The sequence below is a fragment of the Akebia trifoliata genome, chromosome 11, assembly GCF_017979445.1.
Source record: "Akebia trifoliata isolate Shusen 1 chromosome 11, ASM1797944v1, whole genome shotgun sequence".
In the NCBI taxonomy this organism is placed as follows: Eukaryota; Viridiplantae; Streptophyta; class Magnoliopsida; order Ranunculales; family Lardizabalaceae; genus Akebia; species Akebia trifoliata.
This window is the reverse complement of record NC_141385.1, coordinates 25,613,934-25,636,305: the sequence shown is the minus strand read 5'-3', so window position 1 is coordinate 25,636,305 and position 22,372 is coordinate 25,613,934. Positions and strand designations below refer to the sequence as shown.

Sequence of the window (22,372 nt, the reverse complement as noted above, 5' to 3'; positions counted from 1 at the left end):
CGTTTTCACTAACCTTACCATTTCAATTGCAGATCCACCCTCAGCTGAGGAGCATCTTGAGGAGCTTTAAGAAGAGTTCCAGCATGTAGGTCACACAAATGATCAAAGTCCACTCTTAGGTGAGCAGTGAAACTATTTTTATTAGTCCAGTTGACGCTTAATTTTAGGGTCTTTTGCATTATTTTTGAGTGAGAGGGTAGGATTCGATGTTAGTGAGAGGACTCTTGTATATTGGTCATGTTATGCCATTTATTTCTATTATTATATTATGAGTTTACTATTTGAATACTCATGCAGTCATATCTTTTGTGGATATATTGTTACATTTATAATTCAGTTTAGTTTTTTTTTCGTTACTATTTGACCATCTTAATCATGTGTTGTCTATTTATGTTATTATCATCTATGGGGAGTGTTATTTAATGCATTGAATTCTAACACATGATCATGATGATTTGTTTTAGGATTTAGGAACTCTACAACATTAGTATTCGACTGGGAACCGTTGGATCAAGGTAATACTCGATCAAGAACGACCAAGCGTGTTGGATAAAATCAATACCCGATTGGGAATGATCGGTTGCATTACATCAAGTTAGTACCCGATCAAGATCGATTAGGTATGCTAGTTCATGATTGGTATTCGATCATGGATGATCAGATCTGTTTGATCAAGTGATTTCCGATTAGACGCCATTGGAACTATTAGATTGCGTAGATTCAACCAATAGGTGTAGATCATTAGATCTCAGATTAAACACGATCCAACAACTCTTGAACCAAGAGACATTGGGTCATAAATCTTAGTCAAAATACACAAAAATGACTATAAATAACCAACCATAAATTATATTTCTGCCCTAAAAAGTCATATGCTCTCCTATTTCCGAGATTAAGCATTTGGAATTATCAGTTCTCAAATTTTCAGAGTGTTCTATGTTATATGAAATCATACAGAATCCGATTTAACTGATCCAATTTAACAACTTGAGTATAGGCTTCTCTGTATCCTAAAGGCAATTATTATTAGACCCCTTGTGTACTTGTGGAGAACTAGTAGGGGAGAAAATTGGCTAAAAGAGATCGAACCTTGAAGTCTCAAATTTTCCTTCATCGAATTATTCCAATTCCGTACACATTTTCCAACATTAAAGGTACCAACCGATTTTTTCTTCTTCCTCTCTTTCTCTTATGTCTTCTTCTTTGCATCTAGAAAGGTTTCAATGAAAATTTTAAACTTTAATCTTACTTATTTTTTTACCCTAACATGAGAAAGTATTGTTCGGTAAGTACCTACCAAATTGATTTTGTAATGTTCGGTAAAAAATTTTGTTCAATACATACCTACCGAATTTGTTTAGTAACATTAGGTAGGCACTTACCAAATTTGTTAAAACAAATTCGGTCTAAACCTAATGAACAAATCTATCAAAAAATCTATGAGTTCTTTGATTTAAAATCATCATTTTGAAAGTTTTAATAGTGATTTTTCATCTTGTTTATTAAATGTAAAAAAAAAAAAAATAATAATAAATAAATTCAAAGAAATAAAATAACTTGAAAAAAACCCTAAAATCTAATATCCATTGATTCAACCTCTCATAAAACTCAGAGAGAGAGAGAGAGAGAGAGAGAGGTGGGATTTTTGTTCGATAAGTGTGCAATAACTAAACACAAAAGGGTAAAATTATAATTTATCTTTTTTTTAACAAAAGTCACTCACACTGTTTTTGAGAAGAGACTGAAGACAAGGGCACCTAGGTCATTTTCTTCTGTAAGCCTCTCATTGAAGTCAAAATTACCCAACATATTGAAACCTTAGAAGATCTAGAGGTGCCGGAAAGGCATGCAACTGCAACTTAGGTAGTGGGGTTTCAATCCATTTCGTTGACGAACTAACACCGACTAGGTAACACACTTGGTTTCCTTTTCGTTCTCACCACCTTCCCACGAAGAGTAATCGCCCCAGGAAGTAATACTATTCAAGAAATCTCAGTAACCATAATTACAAAGGTAGCATTTGAGGGACTACTACTCATGCTTGGGGCTCCCAAAATTACTCAAGATTTTAAAATTTAGGTTTCAATAACAGCTCGACTTTCCGTTTCCCACAAAAATCCAAAAGCTGAAAACAAAAATCGGCACAAACTAATCCTTCTTCCAAGGGGATCTGGCGGAACTTAAATTTACATTTTCTCACATTAAAATATAATTAATGACATAAACAGTTCCTAGGAAATTAAATTAATGACCAAACAGCCAATAACTTTTAATATAATTACCAGATGTCCCAAAAAAAAAAAAAACCCCTCCAAACACCCAAATGGCTAATTATGCAACCACTATTCTTATAGAATCGCTTCCACCCCAGATGCACTGCTGCCCCAATTAAACAGGCCAAGGAAATCCATCTCACCTGGCAATGAGAAATTTCTTAGTATCCATCTCAATGTTTCCTGCACCAGGATTATTATTATTATTATTACATAATTAGAAGGTGGCATGTGCAAACACACATGTATCAAAAGGGGCTTACTTGTAATTTAAAATATTGATTAAAGGGATTTTGAAGATTACATAGTAAAAAGGATACTTTTGTAATTTTGAAAATTAACAACGTACTATCACAGGTTGCAATTTTCTTGTTTTATTTTTATTTATTAAATAATCCTGATTATATTAAATTTAAATATAAAAGTGAGGGCATTCATGGCCGCTCATATTTTGGTGGCCACATCTCATAATAGTAAAGAAGTGGTAAAATGGTGTATGCTATGACCGGTTATCAAAAGCGGAAAAAAAGCTGGTCTACAAGTCGAACAAGGAGTACCTGGCCAACTGACTGGGGGGGAGTGGGGTTGCAGAGGAGATTCAAGAAGATCAAGCAAGGACCATTACAGATTTTTGGAACCCTGAGATGATTTATATATGCGAAACGCAGCAATGCACATTGTGAAGTTACCAATAACTGTTAATGCCGCTTGGAGAGCCACCAGTACCTATAATTAATAGAACATCACAAACTATTTCAATATATAAAAAAACATTTGGCATAACAAAAAGGAAAATAAAATCAAAGAAGAAAAAAGGAAAATGAAACAACAAAGATTGCATGACCCCAAGTCGAAGTATCAGGAACACCAAAAGAGTTCTGTAATTTTGAATAGATTGCTAAGAGATTGAGGATCCCATGCTTCGTTTGATTTTGAATAGAGTTGTTTCTACTGAGTGAAATACAAGTTCCAAGGGAGTAAACCTTTACTTTGTGGCAGAGACTCCAGAATTTTTTACTTTTATGTTACGTAGAGGCTACGTTAACTGGCTTGTCTTTTTGAATTTGGGTTTCCATTCATCACTCTAGAACGTACTCGGGTTGTAGGGGTAGACAGATAATTCGTTTCTTGGTTCACTTATTTTTGTTAGTTCGATTAGCTAGTTTGGCTTGTGTGTGCCTAAAGATGTACACATGTGAAAAACATCTAGTTTGTTTAGTACAAGTTTGTTGTATCCCATTCCCACATACCCAAACCACAAACATTTTTTAGGTTCAGTATAATGGTGGAACGAATCAGGTAAGATAGGGGTAAAGGTATAATGATGTTATTGAAGAGTGCAAGATCTACCTAAGTACATTAGGGTATCAAAGGCCTAACTACAAATTACATACCAATTAACATTTACAAATAAGCCCTTCAAAAAACGGACGGACCCTTAAATTCTGTATACAAATTACATACCGAGTAACATTTACAAATAAGCCCTTCAAAAAACGGACCCTTAAATTCTGTATAAACCTTACACTGAAACTACAAAATGCCCACAATATTAATCACAACTTCTTGCGAGGAGTCTTCGTTTCCTTCAAAGAAGCTATGGTTTTTTTTTTCTTTCTTTCCGAAGGCACCACATATTGCAAAGGGGACCACAAATTATTATTTATTTTTTTTAGTGATGCAACACTTTGATTTTCCAACTTTGGAAGGGGAACATGACAGTTTTGAAAATACCAATAAACATGAAAGATTGACAGGAAGTAAGCCCAGATTTCTCTTGCAAAGCTACAACAAATGAAGAAAAAGTTGACTGACTCACCACACACTTTGCACAAATTACGAAAATTTAACAAAGTGATACTCCTCACAACAATGTGATCAGTGGTTACAATCTTTACTCAAAGAAACAAACCCAAAAACAAAAAAAGATACCTTCAAAGTAATGTGGAAACCCAGCTTTTGTTGGGAAGGAAAAAGAGGGTGATAGTATACGTATACCTCATATAAGGACTTAACAGAGAATTTACCATTCCTTTGATTCTCGTCCCTAAGAAACATTGGAACGAGTGAGATAGAGTTTATAAGAGTTGTCTCAGAGACTGACTCCTAGTCGTTGAAGTTCCTTTTGTAACAAACATCCCAAAAGAGTTGGTCCGAGCCCTGATATCTGGAATAGTGAGTTCATTCTTAGAATATAATGTGAAAAGGTGAGGAAATTGAATTCTGAGAGGCAATATTCCACACCATCTCTCTCCACAGAACTGAACCTTTCCCCATTCCCAATCCTAAAAGCTATATTATTGTGACAAAGAGGAAGAACTTAGGTGATTGCTTTCCACACTCCACAATCATTTGCTATAATTACCAATATATGAAAAAGGACACAAGATTTAAGTATTTCATATTGATACAGTACTTTTGAAGTACTATTCAATATGGTAAAGCATCCCAGTAACAGAGCTTGCATGTGCACCACATGCATCGAGCTCAAACCATCTGTTTACAGACCATATTTAAGTGTACAAGTTGGAAATCACATATGCACCCTACAAATTAGTTAATTTGTTTACAATTTTCATTGACACAAAAAAATTTAGAGGATTCTTGATTCTGGCAAACATCATATAATGGTTTGATTTAAGAAATGTATATAAAAAGGTGTAGAAATGTCTAATTTGGTTTAACTGTCAGATTTTCAAGATTTAAATACTGAATAATGAAAACCAATTGAGTAAATTTCCCCAAATGATTATTAAGATAAGTCTGCTTACATTGAGAGACTCGGAGTTATAGAAGAAATGCCATGTGCATGCACAAAAGGCTCCACCAAGCAGGGGTACCTGAGAATAAATTAAAATATTACGTAAAAGAAATTCTAAAACGGAATGAAAATCATAACTATTACTTTAATGTGTACATCTTTCCATGAGGCAGATTTTTTTATTTATTTCTGGACTAATGAACCTGTAAATGGTAAAACTAAGCTTCATTAATACCAAGCCATTCCCCTTGCAATGCCGCCAAGAAGTACAAACCAACAAAAGATACATGATGCAATTTCACAAGGAATAAGGCTAAGAATTTTCAAGATTCAGGTAAACATGAACATATGAGAATCTATAAACAAAAAAGAAAACGGAATGTATACAGCAGAGATGACCATGTCCGATTTATTTTGCTACACTTAGAAATAAATGGGAAACCTTACACCTGAAAAGAATTCATGGTTCAAATTCCACATAATCCTCCATGGAACCCTAGGTATCAATAGAAATTCGATATTCGACCCATCAGCATAAGGTTTCTCTTACACTACATTACCAACCCCAAGCCCAATAATGTTAGGCATGGTTTGGAATGTTTCAGCCGAGACATTTTGTTCAGTCAAGACTTGAATAAAACATTCAATGCTTTAAGAATGTTTTGGAATGTCGCAGTGGAGAGTCGGTTTTCGCTCGAAGGAGACATGAGATTTTAAACCTTAAGGTAGGTTGACAGCCGTAGTAAAACTTAACATTTCCAAACAAAAATCATGATCAAAGGTTAGAACCAAATTGAAGAATTTTTTTAATGATGAAAAGATTAGCACTCTTCATAAACAAGACACTTAACACTCAAATAGAAAATCATCAAAGGTTGCAACTACACTTTTAGAAACATGGCAATTGCATTTGAATTGTAGACAATAGATTTAACCTATGTTACCCAATTCATTGGTACTAGTCCGAACCACGAACTGAACCAGTTTGTGGTATGGTTTGGACTGGGTTTGTTACATCAAGCGAACCACAAACCCACCGAATTTTGATTAAGTTTGGTGAACTAACGCATGCTGGTTCTCAACAATTTTTTAATTGGTTCAGTGAACCAAACAAATTTATTATATTTTTTTCATTGTTTATATTTAGAATATGGATTATTACATTAATTTGTTTCTATTTAACTTGGAATTCTTTAACGTTATAATTATACTTATAACTTGTATACTTGAATTATATATATGCACAAGTGAACCAACCTAGGGAACCAAAGCAAACCAAGAAACAAATTATCTCTACCTACCCCTACAAACTGGGTTCATTCTAAAGTGACGAACCATGAACCATGAACCCGAATTCGAGCCGAGCGAACTGACGAACCAGGGAACATAGGATTTAACCATAGTAGAACAATCGTGCTTTCTAACAGAATTAGAGGGCTGAACATCACAACTAGAAAACAAAACAAAAAAAAAACCAACCACAGCTTGTCAGATAAATCTCTCACAGACCCAATTATGTGTCTCTTATAACGGCACCAGTTAGGAAAAGAAACCTGAGGTTAACCCACTTAACTAAAGGCAAGGGGGACAATCAAAAAACAAACACAAATAAGTAATTGGACACTACACATATGTCATGATATTTTCCTGGTTGCAACACACGATGATCTAGCTCCAATGTAAACAAATATGTACACCAATATGTGAATGTGGAGTCAGTCCCCCACAACTAAGGCGGCATTACACATATGTGATCATTGCACCAATTACTAAAATAGAAAACACTTTATTTCCGGATACCAATTGCTTTTTTATTACACCAATAATCCATTTACAAAACCTCTAAAAAGTGGGGGGAAAAAAAATACTAGTGCAATAAAAAGTTATCAATAAAAATAATTAAGTACTTGTGCTCAAAAAATTAGTTACTTTTAAAAGGATTATAATTCCCCCATCCTAATTGTTGCAAGGGAAGTATATCTTTATCCCTCTCTCTTGATGTCTTTCTTATGTGTTAATGTACTCTTTGGTTTTTACACAAGCTTGTAAGTGCATTATAATCCAGTTAATTAAGTACCTGTGATAAACTATCCTCATCATATATGACATCAATCGGTTCCGGCATCCTGACAACAGACCCCTTGGTAGAGACTGAATACCAAACTTTGCTCAATGATGGTTGTTGGATGGTTCAAGATTCCAAGTGATCCTAGCTTCCAAGGACTAGTAATCTATAATCCACATGAACCTCTTCTTCAAACCTTTGACCTCCTTATCCATTGGTGAACACACTCAAATTACAGCACATCAATTATACCCAGAATTGCTTGTCTTCAAAATCTCAACAACAAAAATTATTTAACATCCCAATTGAATTTATAATATGAGATCCAATAATCTAGGCTTGCTCATTGGCCTCATCATTGCAGCCCATTGGCCTTGACAACATATGAGCCAAATAGGTTCAATTCTTCATTATGGTCTCTTATAATGGACCTCTGCATGATTTGTTCCATACCATCGACCATGGAGTAGATTCCACATTTCAATCCACCATAATAGCTTTTGTAGGCCGAATATCTATATATATATTTTTTGATAAATATATATTTTATTAAGAAAAAAGAGAATGTACAAAGTCGGTCGAGATGACCAACCAAAAAGAACAAAACAAAGCACTAGCCCTCAGACGTGGAGTCCCATCTAAAAACAAAACCCTCAAAGAAAACGGCTTTGAACTCTGAGTAAAGCTTGCACCAAAAGAAAAGCAACTCAAGAATATCCATCAAAATATCTTGTCTTGAAATCGAGACATCCTTGAAAAATCTTTTATTCCTTTCCAGCCACAGCCCCCAGCAAGTAGCAAAAGGCAAGAAAGTCCAGAAAATTTTCTTCTTACCAAGGAACAAGGACTAATCCCAGCTTTGAAAGAAAGCTAACACAGAGCAAGGAAAGACCCAAGAAACCTTAGAAAGAGAAAGGAAGTGGGACCAAAGAAAGGTAGAAAACTCACAATAAAGCGAAATGTGATTAACCAACTCTGCGTCAGATTTGCAAAGAAAACAACAAATTGGAGTCACAAAACCCCTAGGAATCAGCAGGTCTAAAGTAGCAAGTCAACCAAGGGTAGCTAGCCATATAAAAAAATAGACTTTGAAGGGAACCTTCGAGCCCCAGATGGAGACAGAGGGGAAATTTGGAGTAATACCGGGGGAGGCTCCCAATGTTGTGGCAAAAGAGCTAACAAAGAAAAAATTTCCTTGTGAACACATCCATTCCCTTTCATCCTCTTCCGTAACATCCCTATGAACTAGATCCAGCTGATTAGTTAGTTCAACAACTTCCCGAACCTCCCAATCATTAAAATTCCTCCTGAATCCCAAGTTCCAAATAGGCATTTCCCCCTTCAAGATTCGAAAGAGCGGCACAAGACAAACCTATTCTATCAAAAATACTATAAAGCTGAGGGAATTGAGTACAAGGGGGGCAATCCCCACACCACCAATCCTCCCAGAACCTAACCCTATCCCCTTTTCCCATTCTGAATCTAATCTACCTCTTAAATTCCACTACTAAATTCATTATACCTTTCCATACACTGCACCCATAAGAATTTTTTACCTCGCTCTCCCACCCATTCCAACATTCCCCATACTTGGCTCGAATCACCTTCCTCCACAAACTCGACGGCTCGACCCCAAACCTCAACAACCATTTACTCAACAAAGCTGAATTAGAGACCCTAAAACCCCTTTTGCCTAAACCTCCATTTTTCTTTGACTCGCAAATCACCTTCCACTTTACTAGGTGCACTTCCCTAACCCGTTTCTTAGCATTCAACAAGAGACCCTAACCAACTTATTCAGCCTCTCCTCCACATTCCTTGGAATTGAGAATAATGAAATATGGTAAATTGGTATGCTAGCTAGAGTATTCTTAGTCAACATAAGTTTCCCACATTTTGACAAATAACAGACTTTCCAAGAACTTATCCTTTTTTTTCTATGTGCTCCACCATTGTATCCCAAATAACTTAGCTCTTGTACTCAACTCCTAAAGGCAATCCTAAGTGAGTAGATGGTAAATCCTCCTTCTGGCACTCAAGCATCTTTGCCCATCTCAAAATCTCCCCTACTTCTCCTACACCAAAAAACTTGTTTTTCCTAAAGTTGATCCTAAAACCTAAGACTGCTTCAAATCAACAAAGAACTCCCCTTAGGTACCTCACCCGATCTACAAAGGCATTTAGAAAAACTAATGTATCATTAGCAAATTGCAAATGCGAAATCGAAGTTCCATCCCTCCCTACTAAAAACCAGAATCTCCCCAAGACAAGAAGCCCTCATGATGAACCGTAGGATAAACAACTGAGGAGACAAGAGATCCACTTGTCTCAAACCCCTCGAGCTTCTGAAAAAGCCTGCAAAGCTACCATTAACCAAGATCGAAAACGAAGTTGAGATCACACATTCCATTACCCAATCAGTCCATGACTCCTCCAAAGCCCATTTGAATCATCAGAAACCTTAGAAAAACCCAATTCACATGATCATACACTCCCTTGAATCCTCGAGTTTCAGGATTGGCGCTTGAAAGCAATTCCTTCCAATGCTACCTTGAAATGTGGCTCAAGTGCCAAGTGTCAAGGTGTCCAAAGATGTCTGACACGACAACCTCAATTAATTTTGAGGACCTAGTTGGATCTCTACTTCCAAGTAGAGTTAAGGGGCATAAAACTAGTGTCGTGGAGTTCTCTCACCTGGGGAATACCTCTGGCTCCTTAGAGCTCTTCAATTGTTGGAAGCTATTTTTGGTTTAGAGTGGTAAGGTTGATCAGAATTTTCGTTCGAGAATTGTTACACCAACAATCCCAATATCATCAGTTTGGAAGAGCTTGAATGAAACCCTCTGGAAGGTCCCTTCGAATATCTCTTCTCTTAGATATCAGAGCTCTTTGGGTAAGTGGAAGGTGATTTATGAGTTATCTTTTGTTGTTGGTTTCTCTCAAGGTAATCTCTTTAGGGCTTATGTATTTTTTACTCCCATTTCAATTTCTTTTTCATTTACACTTTTCTATTCCTCGTGCCTTTCGTCTATTAGTTTTTTCATTCTTAGCTCCTTGGTCATTCATGTTTGGAAAGTTGGGTATGTGTAGAGCACAAGGGACAAGATTCTCTTTGTTCGGCTAAGCACTCTTCTGTCAATTTTAAAAATGACCTTGATGGGGTGGGGAAGAGGGGCTTTGGGACAATGTGCTCTTTGGAAGGGTCCAAAGCTGTGGCCTCCTGACACCACGTCAACTACAAGAGTAATCCCCTCGAAATAAGGTTTCTTCAGGGGGGGCTCCTTGGCCCTTTCAAGTGCAACGGTAGGCACTTTCTTCTTTAAGGAAGGCTCTGTAACCTTACTGGGAGCTTGCAGAACCATTTGTTTCTGCACAGTGGGTTCTTTGGGGTTGCTTCACTATGTAAGCTATGGCTTAGCCCTTCCTCTTGGATGGCAGGGGAAGGGTAGGAGGATTGAGATCCTTCATCTCAATGGGGGCTGGTGGTTGACGGGATGTTGAGGTGACAGGAAGATGGTCATGGGAGGAGATTCCTTCAGATTTTTTGCCTTTTTCGGAAGAATCTACTCTTTTTTCACTTTCTTATTTTTAGTCTTCTTCTTCAAACCACTCCATGGTTGAAGCAACGGTTGAAATCCATGTTTTGACTTCCTAACGCTTACGGTAGGTTTGATAAGACCTTTTCTCACAAAGTGCTTCTTGGCCAGGAGGTTGTAAATTCTATGTAATTCTTTCTTCTCCTCTTTGGTCAAAGAAGGGGCAATGCTTACAATTTCCATTGGACTCAGAAGAGTGAGGATTAGTGAAGAAAACATACCAAAGCAAATAAACTAGAAAAATGAAATATGATAATATATACCTCCTACGTTAAATTCTCTGGGAACCCTGGGCTCAAATTCTCTAGGTGGAAATTCCTATTCTCCCTAGATGGTAAGAGGATGTTGTTCCAAGACTTGTCTGAGTCAGGAAGGACACCCACCAAAGATCTAGCCTCAACCCGAATGTCAAAGGTGTAAAATCACTTGCTCTTTTTATTCTTACTATCTTGGGGGGAGGTTTTTGAGATATTAGGTAAAAAACACGTGGTTGGCGGTGATCTTGAGGCACTCTTCATCAAAAAGTTTGGGCACAACCATATTTTGCAAGAACCTCCTTGATCAAACAATCCATGGGAAGGTTGGGGCTAGCAATGAGTTGTCCACTGAAGAAGATCAAGAAAAAATCATTGACCTGAGTACCCGTTCGATTGGCCATCTGAATTTCTATTATGTCCAAAATAAAATACTTCTTTTTTGCACTTTGAACTGTGAAAGGAGCCATTGAAGCAAAAAAATAAATAAAATAAGCAAAGAAAGAGGAGAAGGGGAGAGGGAGAAGTACCTTAGCAAGAAAAAGAGATGAAATGGGAAAGAAGCAGTTTATGTTCAAGCAATGGAGTGCTAGAATTGTAGGAAGCAAGAAAAAGATGAGAGGAAAAGTCAGAGAGAACGGAAAGGAAGCGTAAGGAAAGACAAACTTGCAGAGAGGTATTTATAAGAAGGAAGAAGGGATGACACATCCCTGGGAGTAGCCTTAGAAGTCGGACCAAATAAAGTTCTAATGGGCAAGAATCTCAAGTGACAAGTTTTGCCATCATTGGAACCCGAATTAGAGGCCAGTGAGAGTATGCCACTTGCCCCACTACACAAGCAGGCATGCTTATCAATCACATAAGTGCAAAAACTAAGACAATTAAACACATATTAGTTCTAGCATTCAAAGGGCCACTCTCAACCCTAGAGTATATGGTAGGCTCCAAGCTTAAGAAAAGGGTTATTGACTACGGTAACAACAGGTAATAAATTCTCATCTTGAATGTTCCGAATAGACTAAAACCCGTAGTTATTATCGGGGCGAAGCCAAATTCCTGGTAACTAAGGATAGATCTTAGTCAAAAGGGAGAGAAAATCTTTGACCTATCGTTTCCCCATTAGTTGGAAGTCCGGATACGTAGGGACTGGGGAGTTAAAGTCCATAAATATGACCTCCAAAGAGGTAAAAGGTATGCAATCTTTGACACATCTAGCTGTTATTCTGCTAAATTAATGACTAACTTGATTGTTGGAGAGTTTACTTGACAGGTGGCCGGAGCACTCATAAGAGATCCAGTTTGTTCAAGGACTGGAGGAGGAGAAGAAAAAACCTCGAACACATAAACTTTACCACCTTACCGAGGGGGCACCTTTATACTAAAAAGGGATCTTAAGGTTACAACTCTCCAAATTCATAAAAAAAAGAGGTTACAACTCTAAAAACAAAACACGCTTTACCTGCTTAAAGTATGATTATCCATCCATGATGCAAAGAAAGCATCAAACATCTAATGCTACCAAATGACATAGAATGTGACAACAAGACCTAATGAACCAAACAAAACATGTCACCCGATAGATTGCAAGGGCACACAATATTAAAGTCAACCTCTCATATTTGCATTGCAAACCAAATGAAATTGATAACCAACTTACAAACACACCTATAATAGAATTGGTGTTCTTTTTTTCCCTTTCAATAACTAATTCAATAGAGGCAATCAATAAGTGATGCAAGTGGTGGTCAAGACTTATTTTAGAAGATTTATTTTTAATTTTCATGTAGTGTGTCGGGTACTTAAGAGTCGTTTAGAATTTTACTTTATTTAGTTAAGTCTTTACAAAAAGGTGGATTGTAGAAAATGAAGGGACTTTTGGCTATTATGTTTTGTTGAACACCTCTTGCTAGAGAGAGTTTGGGCTTGTATACCCCTCTACCTAGTGTTTTATCTCTAATCCTCCTTATTGTCTTTCATTTTAATTTGTGTATTTTTTTTCCTATTTTTCCGTTTGCTTCATTTGGTATCAAAGTCATAGTTGAATCCATGATTTCAGTGGGTTCTCATGGTAGTAAGACGAAGAAAAGTGAGTAGAGATGTTCCGGAAAAAAATTCCACAAAGAGATAAAGAAATCAAGGCACTGTGAAGGTAAGTTGAGCGCTTAACTCACCAATTGGGTGGTTATGGGTCTATGAGCAATATGAGGATGGTGATGCTTCTGAAGGTGGTGAAAACCCTTTCTACAATCGTGCTCCATATGATGAGTTAGATGAGGAGGGATTTGAAGCTCGAATGTTCCAAGTTAGACATGGTAGAGAGCTTGGAATTAAGACTTATATAAAAGATTTTCATGGGCGTCCACATCCAGATGAGTTTCTTAAATGAATAAGTTCCCTAGATAAATTCTTTGATTTCAAAGATCCTCTAAAGTTTGTGAAAGTGAAATTAGTTGTCACCAAATTAAGGGGTTACGCATCATTTTGGTGGGATGATGTTCAAAACACATAAATCTGAAGGGGAAAGCAAAAGATTATTACATGGGAGAAAATAAAATCTAAGTTGAGAAAGAAATTTCTACCGATAGATTATGCAAAAACTCTATTTTGAAGGTTTCAAAATTAATACCAATCCAAGATAAATGGCATTGCAAAATATTTGAAAGGTATTGGATGCCTACCAATTGGCTCTTAAAGTAGAAGTCCAATTGATGTATGAAAGGGGTCAAAGAACCTGACGGAAAATAACTCTTACAAGACGTATGGAAGAAGAACACCAAATGTTCGAGGAAATGCCCTAACAAACAATGGAAGTCGTGGGGCATCCAACTCTACAACAAAGAATGTTAGTTATAATATTAGTGCCTCTTCAAATTGTCCCACTCAAAAATTGAACTAGCCATTTAATTGTTTCAAATGTGCTTGAAGAAAATACCAGACCGGATGAAGGTGAGAGTTTTGTTATTTGCAAGGTATTGACCACTCCTCGAATGCCCAAAGGACATTGGTTATGGACTAGCATCTTCCGTACACAATGCACATGTGGTAGGAAGGTGTGCAATGTCACTATAGATAGTAGGAGTGTTTAAAATTTGGTCTCACAAGAGATGGTGGACAAGCTTTCACTTAAGGTTGGAGAAGCATCCCAAGCCTGACAAAATTTCATGGATCAAAAATGGCAATGAGGTAAATGTCTCTAATTGATGCTTTTGCCATTGGAAATTCATATAAAGATGAAAATATGGTGTGAGGTGGTGCCCATGGATGCTTGTTATTTGTTACTGGGGAGACCATGACAATATGATAGAAAGTCTAAGCATGATGGGAAAAAGACTACTTGCACAAATTGGAAAGATGAGGTGAAGATGACTCTTGGCCCAATAAAAGAGGAATTTGCATCCAAGTCTTCAAAGGAAAAGAGTTCCAATTTTCTTTCATTTGGTGAGTTTTTGGATGAAAGTATGGAGAGTAAACATGGTGCACAAGTTAGTGCTTAACGAAGAGATGAAAACTACTATGATCCCAAAGAGGTTAGAATTCTTAATGAGTGAGTTTGAGGGCATGATTTGAACGAATTACCGAATCGGGTACCACCTATGAGATACAAGCCAAAACAATGAGACTTAGTTTTTACCGCAAGTACAATTTGCATTCAATAACTCAAGAAATCATTCTACCAAGAAGAGTCCTTTTGAGGTCATTTATGGAAAGGCTCTCAATCATGTGCTAGATTTGGTTCCTTGCCAATTGTGGGTGGAACAAACAAGTATGTGAAAGAAATGATGACAAATATGCATGAAATCCATAAACAAGTGCAAAGGGGGTTGGAAGAAAGTTATGAGAAGTACAAAGCGGATGTGAATACACATGAGTGTTCCAAGGTATTTGTAGAAGGTGACTTGGTTATGGTGTAATTGTGGAAAGAACGGTTCCCAATTGACACTTATAACAAGTTAAAGCAAGAAAGTAGGTCCATGTAAGGTGTTGAATAAAATCAATGATAATACATATTAGGTTAAGCTATTGGAAGGTTTATACATTTCTCCTCCTTTCAATGTGGCGGACCTATATGAATTTCATAGAGGAATTGAAGAAGTAAACTCGAGTGCAAGTTTCACCCCAGCTTGGGGGTATGATGCAAGTGGTGGTCAAGACTTATATTATAAGATTTATTTTTAATTTCATGTAGTGTGTTGGATACTTAAGATAAGTTTAGTAATTTTACTTTCTTTAGTTAAGTCTCTATAGAAGGAAGGCACTTTTAGCTATTATGTTTTGTAAAAACACCCTTTGAATTTCATAGAGAAATCGAAGAAGCAAACTCGAGTGCGAGTTTCAACCCAAATTGGGGGTATGATGCAAGTGGTGGTCAAGACTTATTTTATAAGATTTATTTTTAATTTCATGTAGTGTGTTGGGTACTTAACATTAGTATAGTAATTTTACTTCCTTTAGTTAAGTCTCCACAAAAGGGTGGGTTGTAAAGAAGGTAGGGACCTTTAGCTATTATGTTTTGTAAAAACACCCTTTGCTATAAAGGAGTTTGAGCTTGTATACCCCTCTACCTAGTGTTTTATCTCTAATCATCTCTATTCTCTTTCATTTTAATTTGTGTGTTTTTCTTTGATTTGTTTGTTTTCTTCTAATACCACCTCCTGATGTAGCAGGGAGATTGAAACAGAACACACAAGAAAGTGGAAGAAAAACTAGAGGATTAAATAAGTTTCTCTCGATTGAAGTTTCGCTAGCAAAAAAAATCTCATTTCTTTTTTACAATCCACCCTTTTGTAGAGACATAAATAAAATAAGAAAAATTACTAAATTACCTCCTAAGGACCTAATAATATAACATTAAAATTAAATATAAAAAAAAACTCAACTAATTACATCATAATAACCTATTGCCACCATTTGCACCATTCTTCCCGGGTTGTGGATAAACTCGACCTCGAGTTTAATTCATCAACTTCTTCATGAAAATCGAAAAGATCCACCACATTGAAAGTTGGAGAGATATCTAAGTCTTATGGTAGTTCAACTTGAAATGGATTGTAGTTAGGGGTGCAACTTGGTACGGTTTGAGGCCAAATTGGAATTGAACCGACCTAGATTAGTTCCATTAAATGAAAACCGGAACCGAACCAAATTGCCATAGAACCAAACCAACCCGAACCGAACTAAGGTCGATTTGGCTCAGTTCGGTTCTATGGATTGTCAATATCTTAAAAACCTAATTGAATCAACAAATTTTTAATATAAATAAATAGATATGAATATGAAATCTCATGTAATGAGTCATTTATCTATCCATCAATATAAAAAATCATGTATCCATTCAAATAAAAGAAAGGTTAATAGTTTTTTCATCAATTAAAGAAAGTCATTAATCCCATCCATCCAAAAAAATGTCATTAATCTATCTATAAAAAAATAATCAATTTATCAATAAAAAATGGGTATAGTATATTAAATAGATTAAGAATATTTTTTTATAATTTTCTTAATATAAGGATTCGGTTCTTAGTTTGGTTCGGTTTCTATTTTGTTAACCCGGAACCAAACCGAAGTTCATTATAAACCGAACCAAACCAATCCAAAGTTCTCGATTTAGTTTAGCTCTCGGTTTGAACCAAAGCAAGTTGCACCCCTAATTGTAGTTGCTTTTTTCAACACCTTGCATGGGCCAACTTTCTTTGATGTAACTTGTTATAAGTGCAGATTGGGAATCATTTTTTCCACCACAAGTACCTCATGACTAAATTGCCTTCTGCAAACACTTTTGAATGCCTATGCATCCGTTTTGTTATTTTCATAACTTTCTTCCATCTTCTTCATTACTTGCTCCTAGATTTCACGCATATTCTTCATCCTTTTTTCCACCTCCTTGCTTGCTCTACCCAAAGTCGGTAAAGGAACCGAATCTCATTGAGTTCTAGAAATTCCCAATGCAGAGTCTATGCCAACATCGACCCACGGAGGCTTAGGAATTGATAATGGCTTGTAAAGCCTCGTGTTTTGCATTTAATCCTTTAAAGCTCGACAAATTCGACAACTCTCAACATACTATGTAACGTCCCACCACTATTTTGGCCAAAAGTATTTTTCCTCTATTAAGGCCATTGTCTTGTCTTGACTAAAGCAACCACCAATTCCTCCATTATGAGGGTCCACAATAATATATTGCCGAAGTGAGAAATCCAAAATACACAGTTGAGTTCCTTTGAAAAAGAATCCATCGTTCAATACATAGTCATCACATGCCCCAATCTTGCAATCAAACACAACAACTTCTGAAACCAAGGTGAGTAAACATGATGAACATGTGGTGGAAATGTGTAATATGTCATATGGGAGTGACCAAAACCTTGTGAATGACAAGACTTTCACCTTCATCCAGTCTGGTAATTTCATCAAACACATCATAGAGTTCTTTATCATAAATTGGTTCATCATCATAATCTACATGTTCCCCACTCTCTTCACCTTTATCATTAAAGGTGACTAAGCTCTTGGCTTGGCTTCTTGGGAAATCATGTGATCTATGCTCAGCTTCTCCACACTCGAAGCAATTGAATAGCCAATCCAAAATTTGTTTAGGTTTGCTTGAAGAAGCGCCAACATTGCCACTACTATTCTTTGTTGTAGAGTTAAATCCACTCGGTACATCCTTTATGTTGATTTGACCCCCATGTTAGGGTATTTTCATGAACACTTGGTGCTGCCCTCCCATATGACTCGTAGGAGTCTTTTCAACCATAGTTTTTCTACTCCCATCACGCGAAGCACGGTAGTGGAAAGGGTCATCACCTTTGAAAGCGTTGCCATAATCATGCTGCTTACGGATACTATAACAATTCAATCATCGAGTCAATCACTCAACTTGCTTTCTCAATGCTTCGATTTCTCCATCTCTTTGTGAATTTCTTCCCGAAATATCTCTACCCACTTGCCGTCTTCTTACTGCCATAAGAACCGGCTGAAAACAGAGATTCAACTAGTGGCTCTGATACCACCTAATGCAGCAGAGAGATCAAAATAGACGCACAAGAAAATTGAAGAAAAATTAAAGAGGATTAAAGAAGTTTCACAAGATTGGAGGAGTTACACACCCAAGCTCTTACTAGTTAAGAGTTCTTTCACAAACAAAATAGCTACACACAAAAAAAAAATCTCCTTTCTTTTCTACAATCCACCCTTTTGTAAAGACACAACTAAAATAAAGAAAAATTACTAAATTACCCCCTAAATACCTAATAACTAATAACATAACATTAAAATTAAAAAAGACAGAAATAGTCAACTAATTAGATCATAATAACCCATTGCCACCATTTGCATGAATAAAGGACTCAATCGTGATCAAATCCTTTATAAATTCATTCAATGCCCAACAAGGTTCGCTTTCCATTTCTCATGAACATACAAACATTGGAAAATCCTAGAGGGGCTTTGTTTTTCACTGTGTTCACACTGCATTGATGTGGTGGCCATAGATGTGTTTCCTTGAGATACAAGTGAAAAGCATCTATGCTTATGTGCGCACCTCCTCGTCAGCGCTGTGTGAAAAGCAGTGAAAAACGAAGTCCCCAGCACGACTCATAAAGATTCCAAAGAAAGACATGGTGAGCGTCACATACCATACCCCAAGAAAGCCCCTTCCAAGATTCATAACTAGATTTCTCCCCATATTGCCAAACCAACACCATTGCTGTAATCCTTTTTTTTTTTTTTACCATAAGAGAAATTGTAATCAATTAAAACAAAGAAATAAACAAGAATCCAAAAAACAGGGAAAACGAAAGAGAGCCTTTCTCTCACCATTCAACGACGCTAGAGACATGAATGGCCCAGGTTGGAAGCGAGAGAGCGTTTGGAGGTTCGTTGATTTGCAGAGAAGAAGTAGAAGCCAATAAGGGTAATTCGGCAGCACAAGTAGCTCCGCCTGTAAGTGCAGCTGTTGAAGCAACTAGTACTAAGGTCAACCCTGCTGCACCCACGACAGATGAAATGTCTGTGGTGCGATTCTGAAGTGCATAGGTGATGGTTTTGGATTTGGCGGGATGTCTTCGAAGAGGAATCGGCAATGCAGAGGGGATAGAACGAGAGAAGAAAAACGACAAGGGTTTCGTTGAACCCAACAAAGTGGTGGTGGTGGTGGTCTTGGTCTTGGTCCTGGTCCATGACGGAGTTCGTAAGGCAGACGTGGCTGGAGTGTAAAGTTTGTCCATTTGATGGATAGAGTCTAAAAACTGCAACCAAGCAACAGAGCCCATTCGATTTCAATCTCAATCTCGTAAAGAAAGAGGACTTCTGTTAACACACCAACTTTTAATTATAACACACCAATCTATATGATCTCACTAATAAATTATCAGAGATCATCTTTAAAAATATAAATAGTATTTGACATTAATATTACCTGCAATCTTGCTAGTAATTTATCAGCAAGATTGTTCATTATAAAAGTGACGATGTCGCTGGAAAACATATTTTGGAAATTAAAATGAATAGTGTATCAGAATCAAAATTTTGTTGTAAGCTGCACATGTTTATGAAAAATTTTCTTGATTTATTTTCAAAAGGATTTGTGTTGTACGTAAAAAAAAAAAAAAATGAGAATATGAAACTACATATAAAAGTGTAATTTAGACCTACCGCTCCCAATTTAAGAGAATATTAGAAATATTTGTATTTTCATGCTAACGAAACTTGCTATGGAGGATAAAAATCTCCAACCTATAATAGGCTACCACATGTTACCTAGAGGTCCGATTTCATGTTCCCATCAACAATCAGTACAAGGGAAGGAATCTAAAGGTTGGTTGGTCTGAATTGTTTAGGAAGGCATCAGGTCAGAAAAACGAGAAACCATTAAGAAAAGGTAGCAAATCGTAGATTAGTCGAAAAATCAAGAAATTGGGGATGTGACGCTGAAAAATAGAAAGAATATTCTTGCCAATAGCAAATCTTTGAGATAAATTAAGAAATATTCTCTCAATAGAAAATTTCTACAAAGGTGCCAAGATATTCTAAACGGGATAAGATCAAATATCCCATGTGTTTTCTATAAATATAGGTTTCAACAAACCCAAAAAGGTACATAATTCTTCAACCCTGAGCCCTTTACCACTTTTTATATTGAATCTGACTTGGGCATCAAAGAGGTGGTGATGCAGTCACCTCCCCTACCCCCAAGAGCATTTGGAGCAAGCATAGCTAAGGCGTCCCAACAAAGTTATAGAATCTTGTGGTAAAGTGAATTTTGTGTCTATAATTTGGTGTCATCTGTGAGAGTCAACTATGATTACAGAGTAACTCAATCATAGTGAGATCTAAGAACAATGCATTGGAAGTAATTGTAACAAGGCGACTAGATTCCATGCAAGCTATGCACTAGTTGTTGGTGCAGATGAAGGCTGAGATGCAATAAAGGTTGCAACAACGGAATACCGAGATAGAGGCGATAAAAAGGGATAACAAAGATCTTCACCACTAGTTGGTCGAGGGAACTAAAGCCAAGCAATCTCATGATGAATAAAGAAAATCGGACAATGCTACACCTCGATCAAACCGCAGAATCACTGAGGAACAAATGAGGCAAGATCTTCCGCCAAATATGATGACTTGAGAGGAAGTGGAGAAGATGCTCAAGAGAAGGGATGACACAGTTTCCATTAAAGGATAAGTAGGGAGGTTGTCACGATTGGTAATTCAAGAGCTAAAGGTATCACCATTTTTCAGACAATATTGTGAGCGTCAAACCCCTGAGGAAGTTTATTGCCCCAAAGTTTGAATTATTTTACAACACCAAGCAAGTGATCCACTATAGGAAACTCATGGTTCTACACCAGGGTGATGTTGCATTGCTCTACAACTTGTTCCATCCGACTCTCTAAATGGGGTTGATTACTTTGTTTCAAAGACTCGCGTCAAGCTTGATCGGAAGCTTTGTCGAGCTTGAGAATGTTTTCGTAGCGCAATTCATTCACAACAAGAATATAAAGGTAGGGGTAGACATGTTGTTCCACCTTAGGCAAGAGCATGATGAGAACATTCAAGTTTCATAGCTAGGTTTAAAAGCTCAGGCTCTATAGGTAGAAAGCCTAAATGACAAGATAGTTACCTTAGTGTACATGAATGTCATTACCCCTAGGACTCAACTACATGAGCACTAATCATGTTAAGGCCCTGGATTTTGAAATAACTAAATATGTAATTATATCACGCTAGAAGACACCTTCAAAAGCATAATGCAAGATAACATGATTGTGGTGCATTATATTGCTTAGATGAAACTGCAAAAAGGTTGGAGGTCAATTGAAGAAAGGAAGCCAACCAAAAAAAGATGGCAAGGGAGTTTAGGGAGAAGACATGTGGAGGTCAAGATGGGTTTTGACACCATTAATTATGCGTCCATTAGAGATCTTGAAACACATTCAAAGAGATCCATATTTCCAAAAACTTCCAACAAGTAATTGAAAGCACCCAATGAGACCTTACTATAAGTATTACAAAGTTGAGTATCACTTGATCAATGAGAATTGGAGGCTCAAGCATTTATGGCATGATTGATAGAGGGAAGTTGAGAGGATTTGTTGTAGAAACAAAAAAAAAAACAAAAATGTGGAACTACCACCTCATCTGTCGATGGATGACACTCCCTAGGGGCATATGGCTTGGAAGGTAGTACATACGATAGTTGGATAATATAAGTCGGACAAAAGGGTCAAAGAGTCACATCAAATTAATATGAGGAAGATAACTCATGAGCAGCAAGTCCATCAGATTGTGGCATGATTTTGAAAATAATGCGAGGGGAGTAAGTGTAGACACTCCATTTTGCGTCTGCTTGATCTGACCATTCGTCCCTCAGTTGTTGTAGATCCCTAATGATGAGCACATAATATATGCAAAAAATTGAAAGCTTATGAGAGGTTACCCTTCGATTTTTCAAATCCCTTTCTAGTTACTTCCTTCTTAGTCCTTCCCTTTTCTCTTTTCTCGACACGCTTAACTTAACAAAGTATGTACGCTTAGAATCATTACACATTTCGATAACCTAGAGACCTCATAATACTAAAAAAAATGGAATTTTGAGACTTATAAATAATTGCATTGGAACCAAACAAAACATCTCGCCAAGATTCACCCAAATTGCCAAAATGACAAAAAAATAACCTTGAAATTTGGAATTATTTAGAGACCCCACGCTTAGGGAAACAACGCATAAAATGGCGAATTCCTTACATGAAATGATAAGAATTTCTAACATAAAATAACAAAAATTAAACCTTTAAATCGAAAAATGAACCTTTAATTAAAATGTAAGAATTAATCTACTCAATTTTTTAGAAAAATTAAACTAATCATCAACTTTGATAATCTCGATCAAGTCAATCACGCTAATTCAATCAATTCCGATCAAT

The 22,372-nt window shown here is 36.7% G+C and overlaps 1 protein-coding gene across 4 annotated transcripts; it reads right to left on the bottom strand.

The window, feature by feature from the left end:
* Positions 1–2,216: 2,216 nt before the first annotated feature.
* LOC147391168 (uncharacterized) lies at positions 2,217–19,213 on the bottom strand. 4 transcript variants are annotated; one of them, XM_086459633.1, is made up of 5 exons: positions 18,765–19,211; positions 18,584–18,662; positions 5,045–5,113; positions 2,831–2,999; positions 2,217–2,416 (listed from the first exon to the last, which is right to left on the bottom strand). In XM_086459633.1, the coding sequence occupies exons 1-4, from the start codon at positions 19,172–19,174 to the stop codon at positions 2,895–2,897; spliced, it is 663 nt and encodes a 220-aa protein (XP_086315759.1). In that variant the 5' UTR covers positions 19,175–19,211; the 3' UTR covers positions 2,217–2,416; positions 2,831–2,894. The 4 variants fall into 4 exon arrangements, with proteins under 4 accessions (XP_086315759.1, XP_086315763.1, XP_086315760.1 ...); XM_086459637.1 differs by lacking the exon at positions 2,217–2,416 and adding an exon at positions 4,272–4,440 and having other exon boundaries at positions 2,868–2,999; positions 18,589–18,662; positions 18,765–19,213; XM_086459634.1 differs by lacking the exon at positions 2,217–2,416 and adding an exon at positions 4,272–4,440 and having other exon boundaries at positions 2,874–2,999; positions 18,765–19,212.
* Positions 19,214–22,372: the final 3,159 nt, after the last annotated feature.

Excerpts from the sequence above, each read along its gene's own strand:
- LOC147391168 (XM_086459633.1), bottom strand. The coding sequence starts at position 19,174 with ATGGACAAACTTTACACTCCAGCCACGTCTGCCTTACGAACTCCGTCA. Across the intron at positions 18,663-18,764 it reads GTCTCTAGCGTCGTTGAATG|GATTACAGCAATGGTGTTGG; the intron begins GTGAGAGAAAGG and ends AAAAAAAAAAAG. Across the intron at positions 3,000-5,044 it reads ATAACTCCGAGTCTCTCAAT|GTACTGGTGGCTCTCCAAGC; the intron begins GTAAGCAGACTT and ends TATTAATTATAG.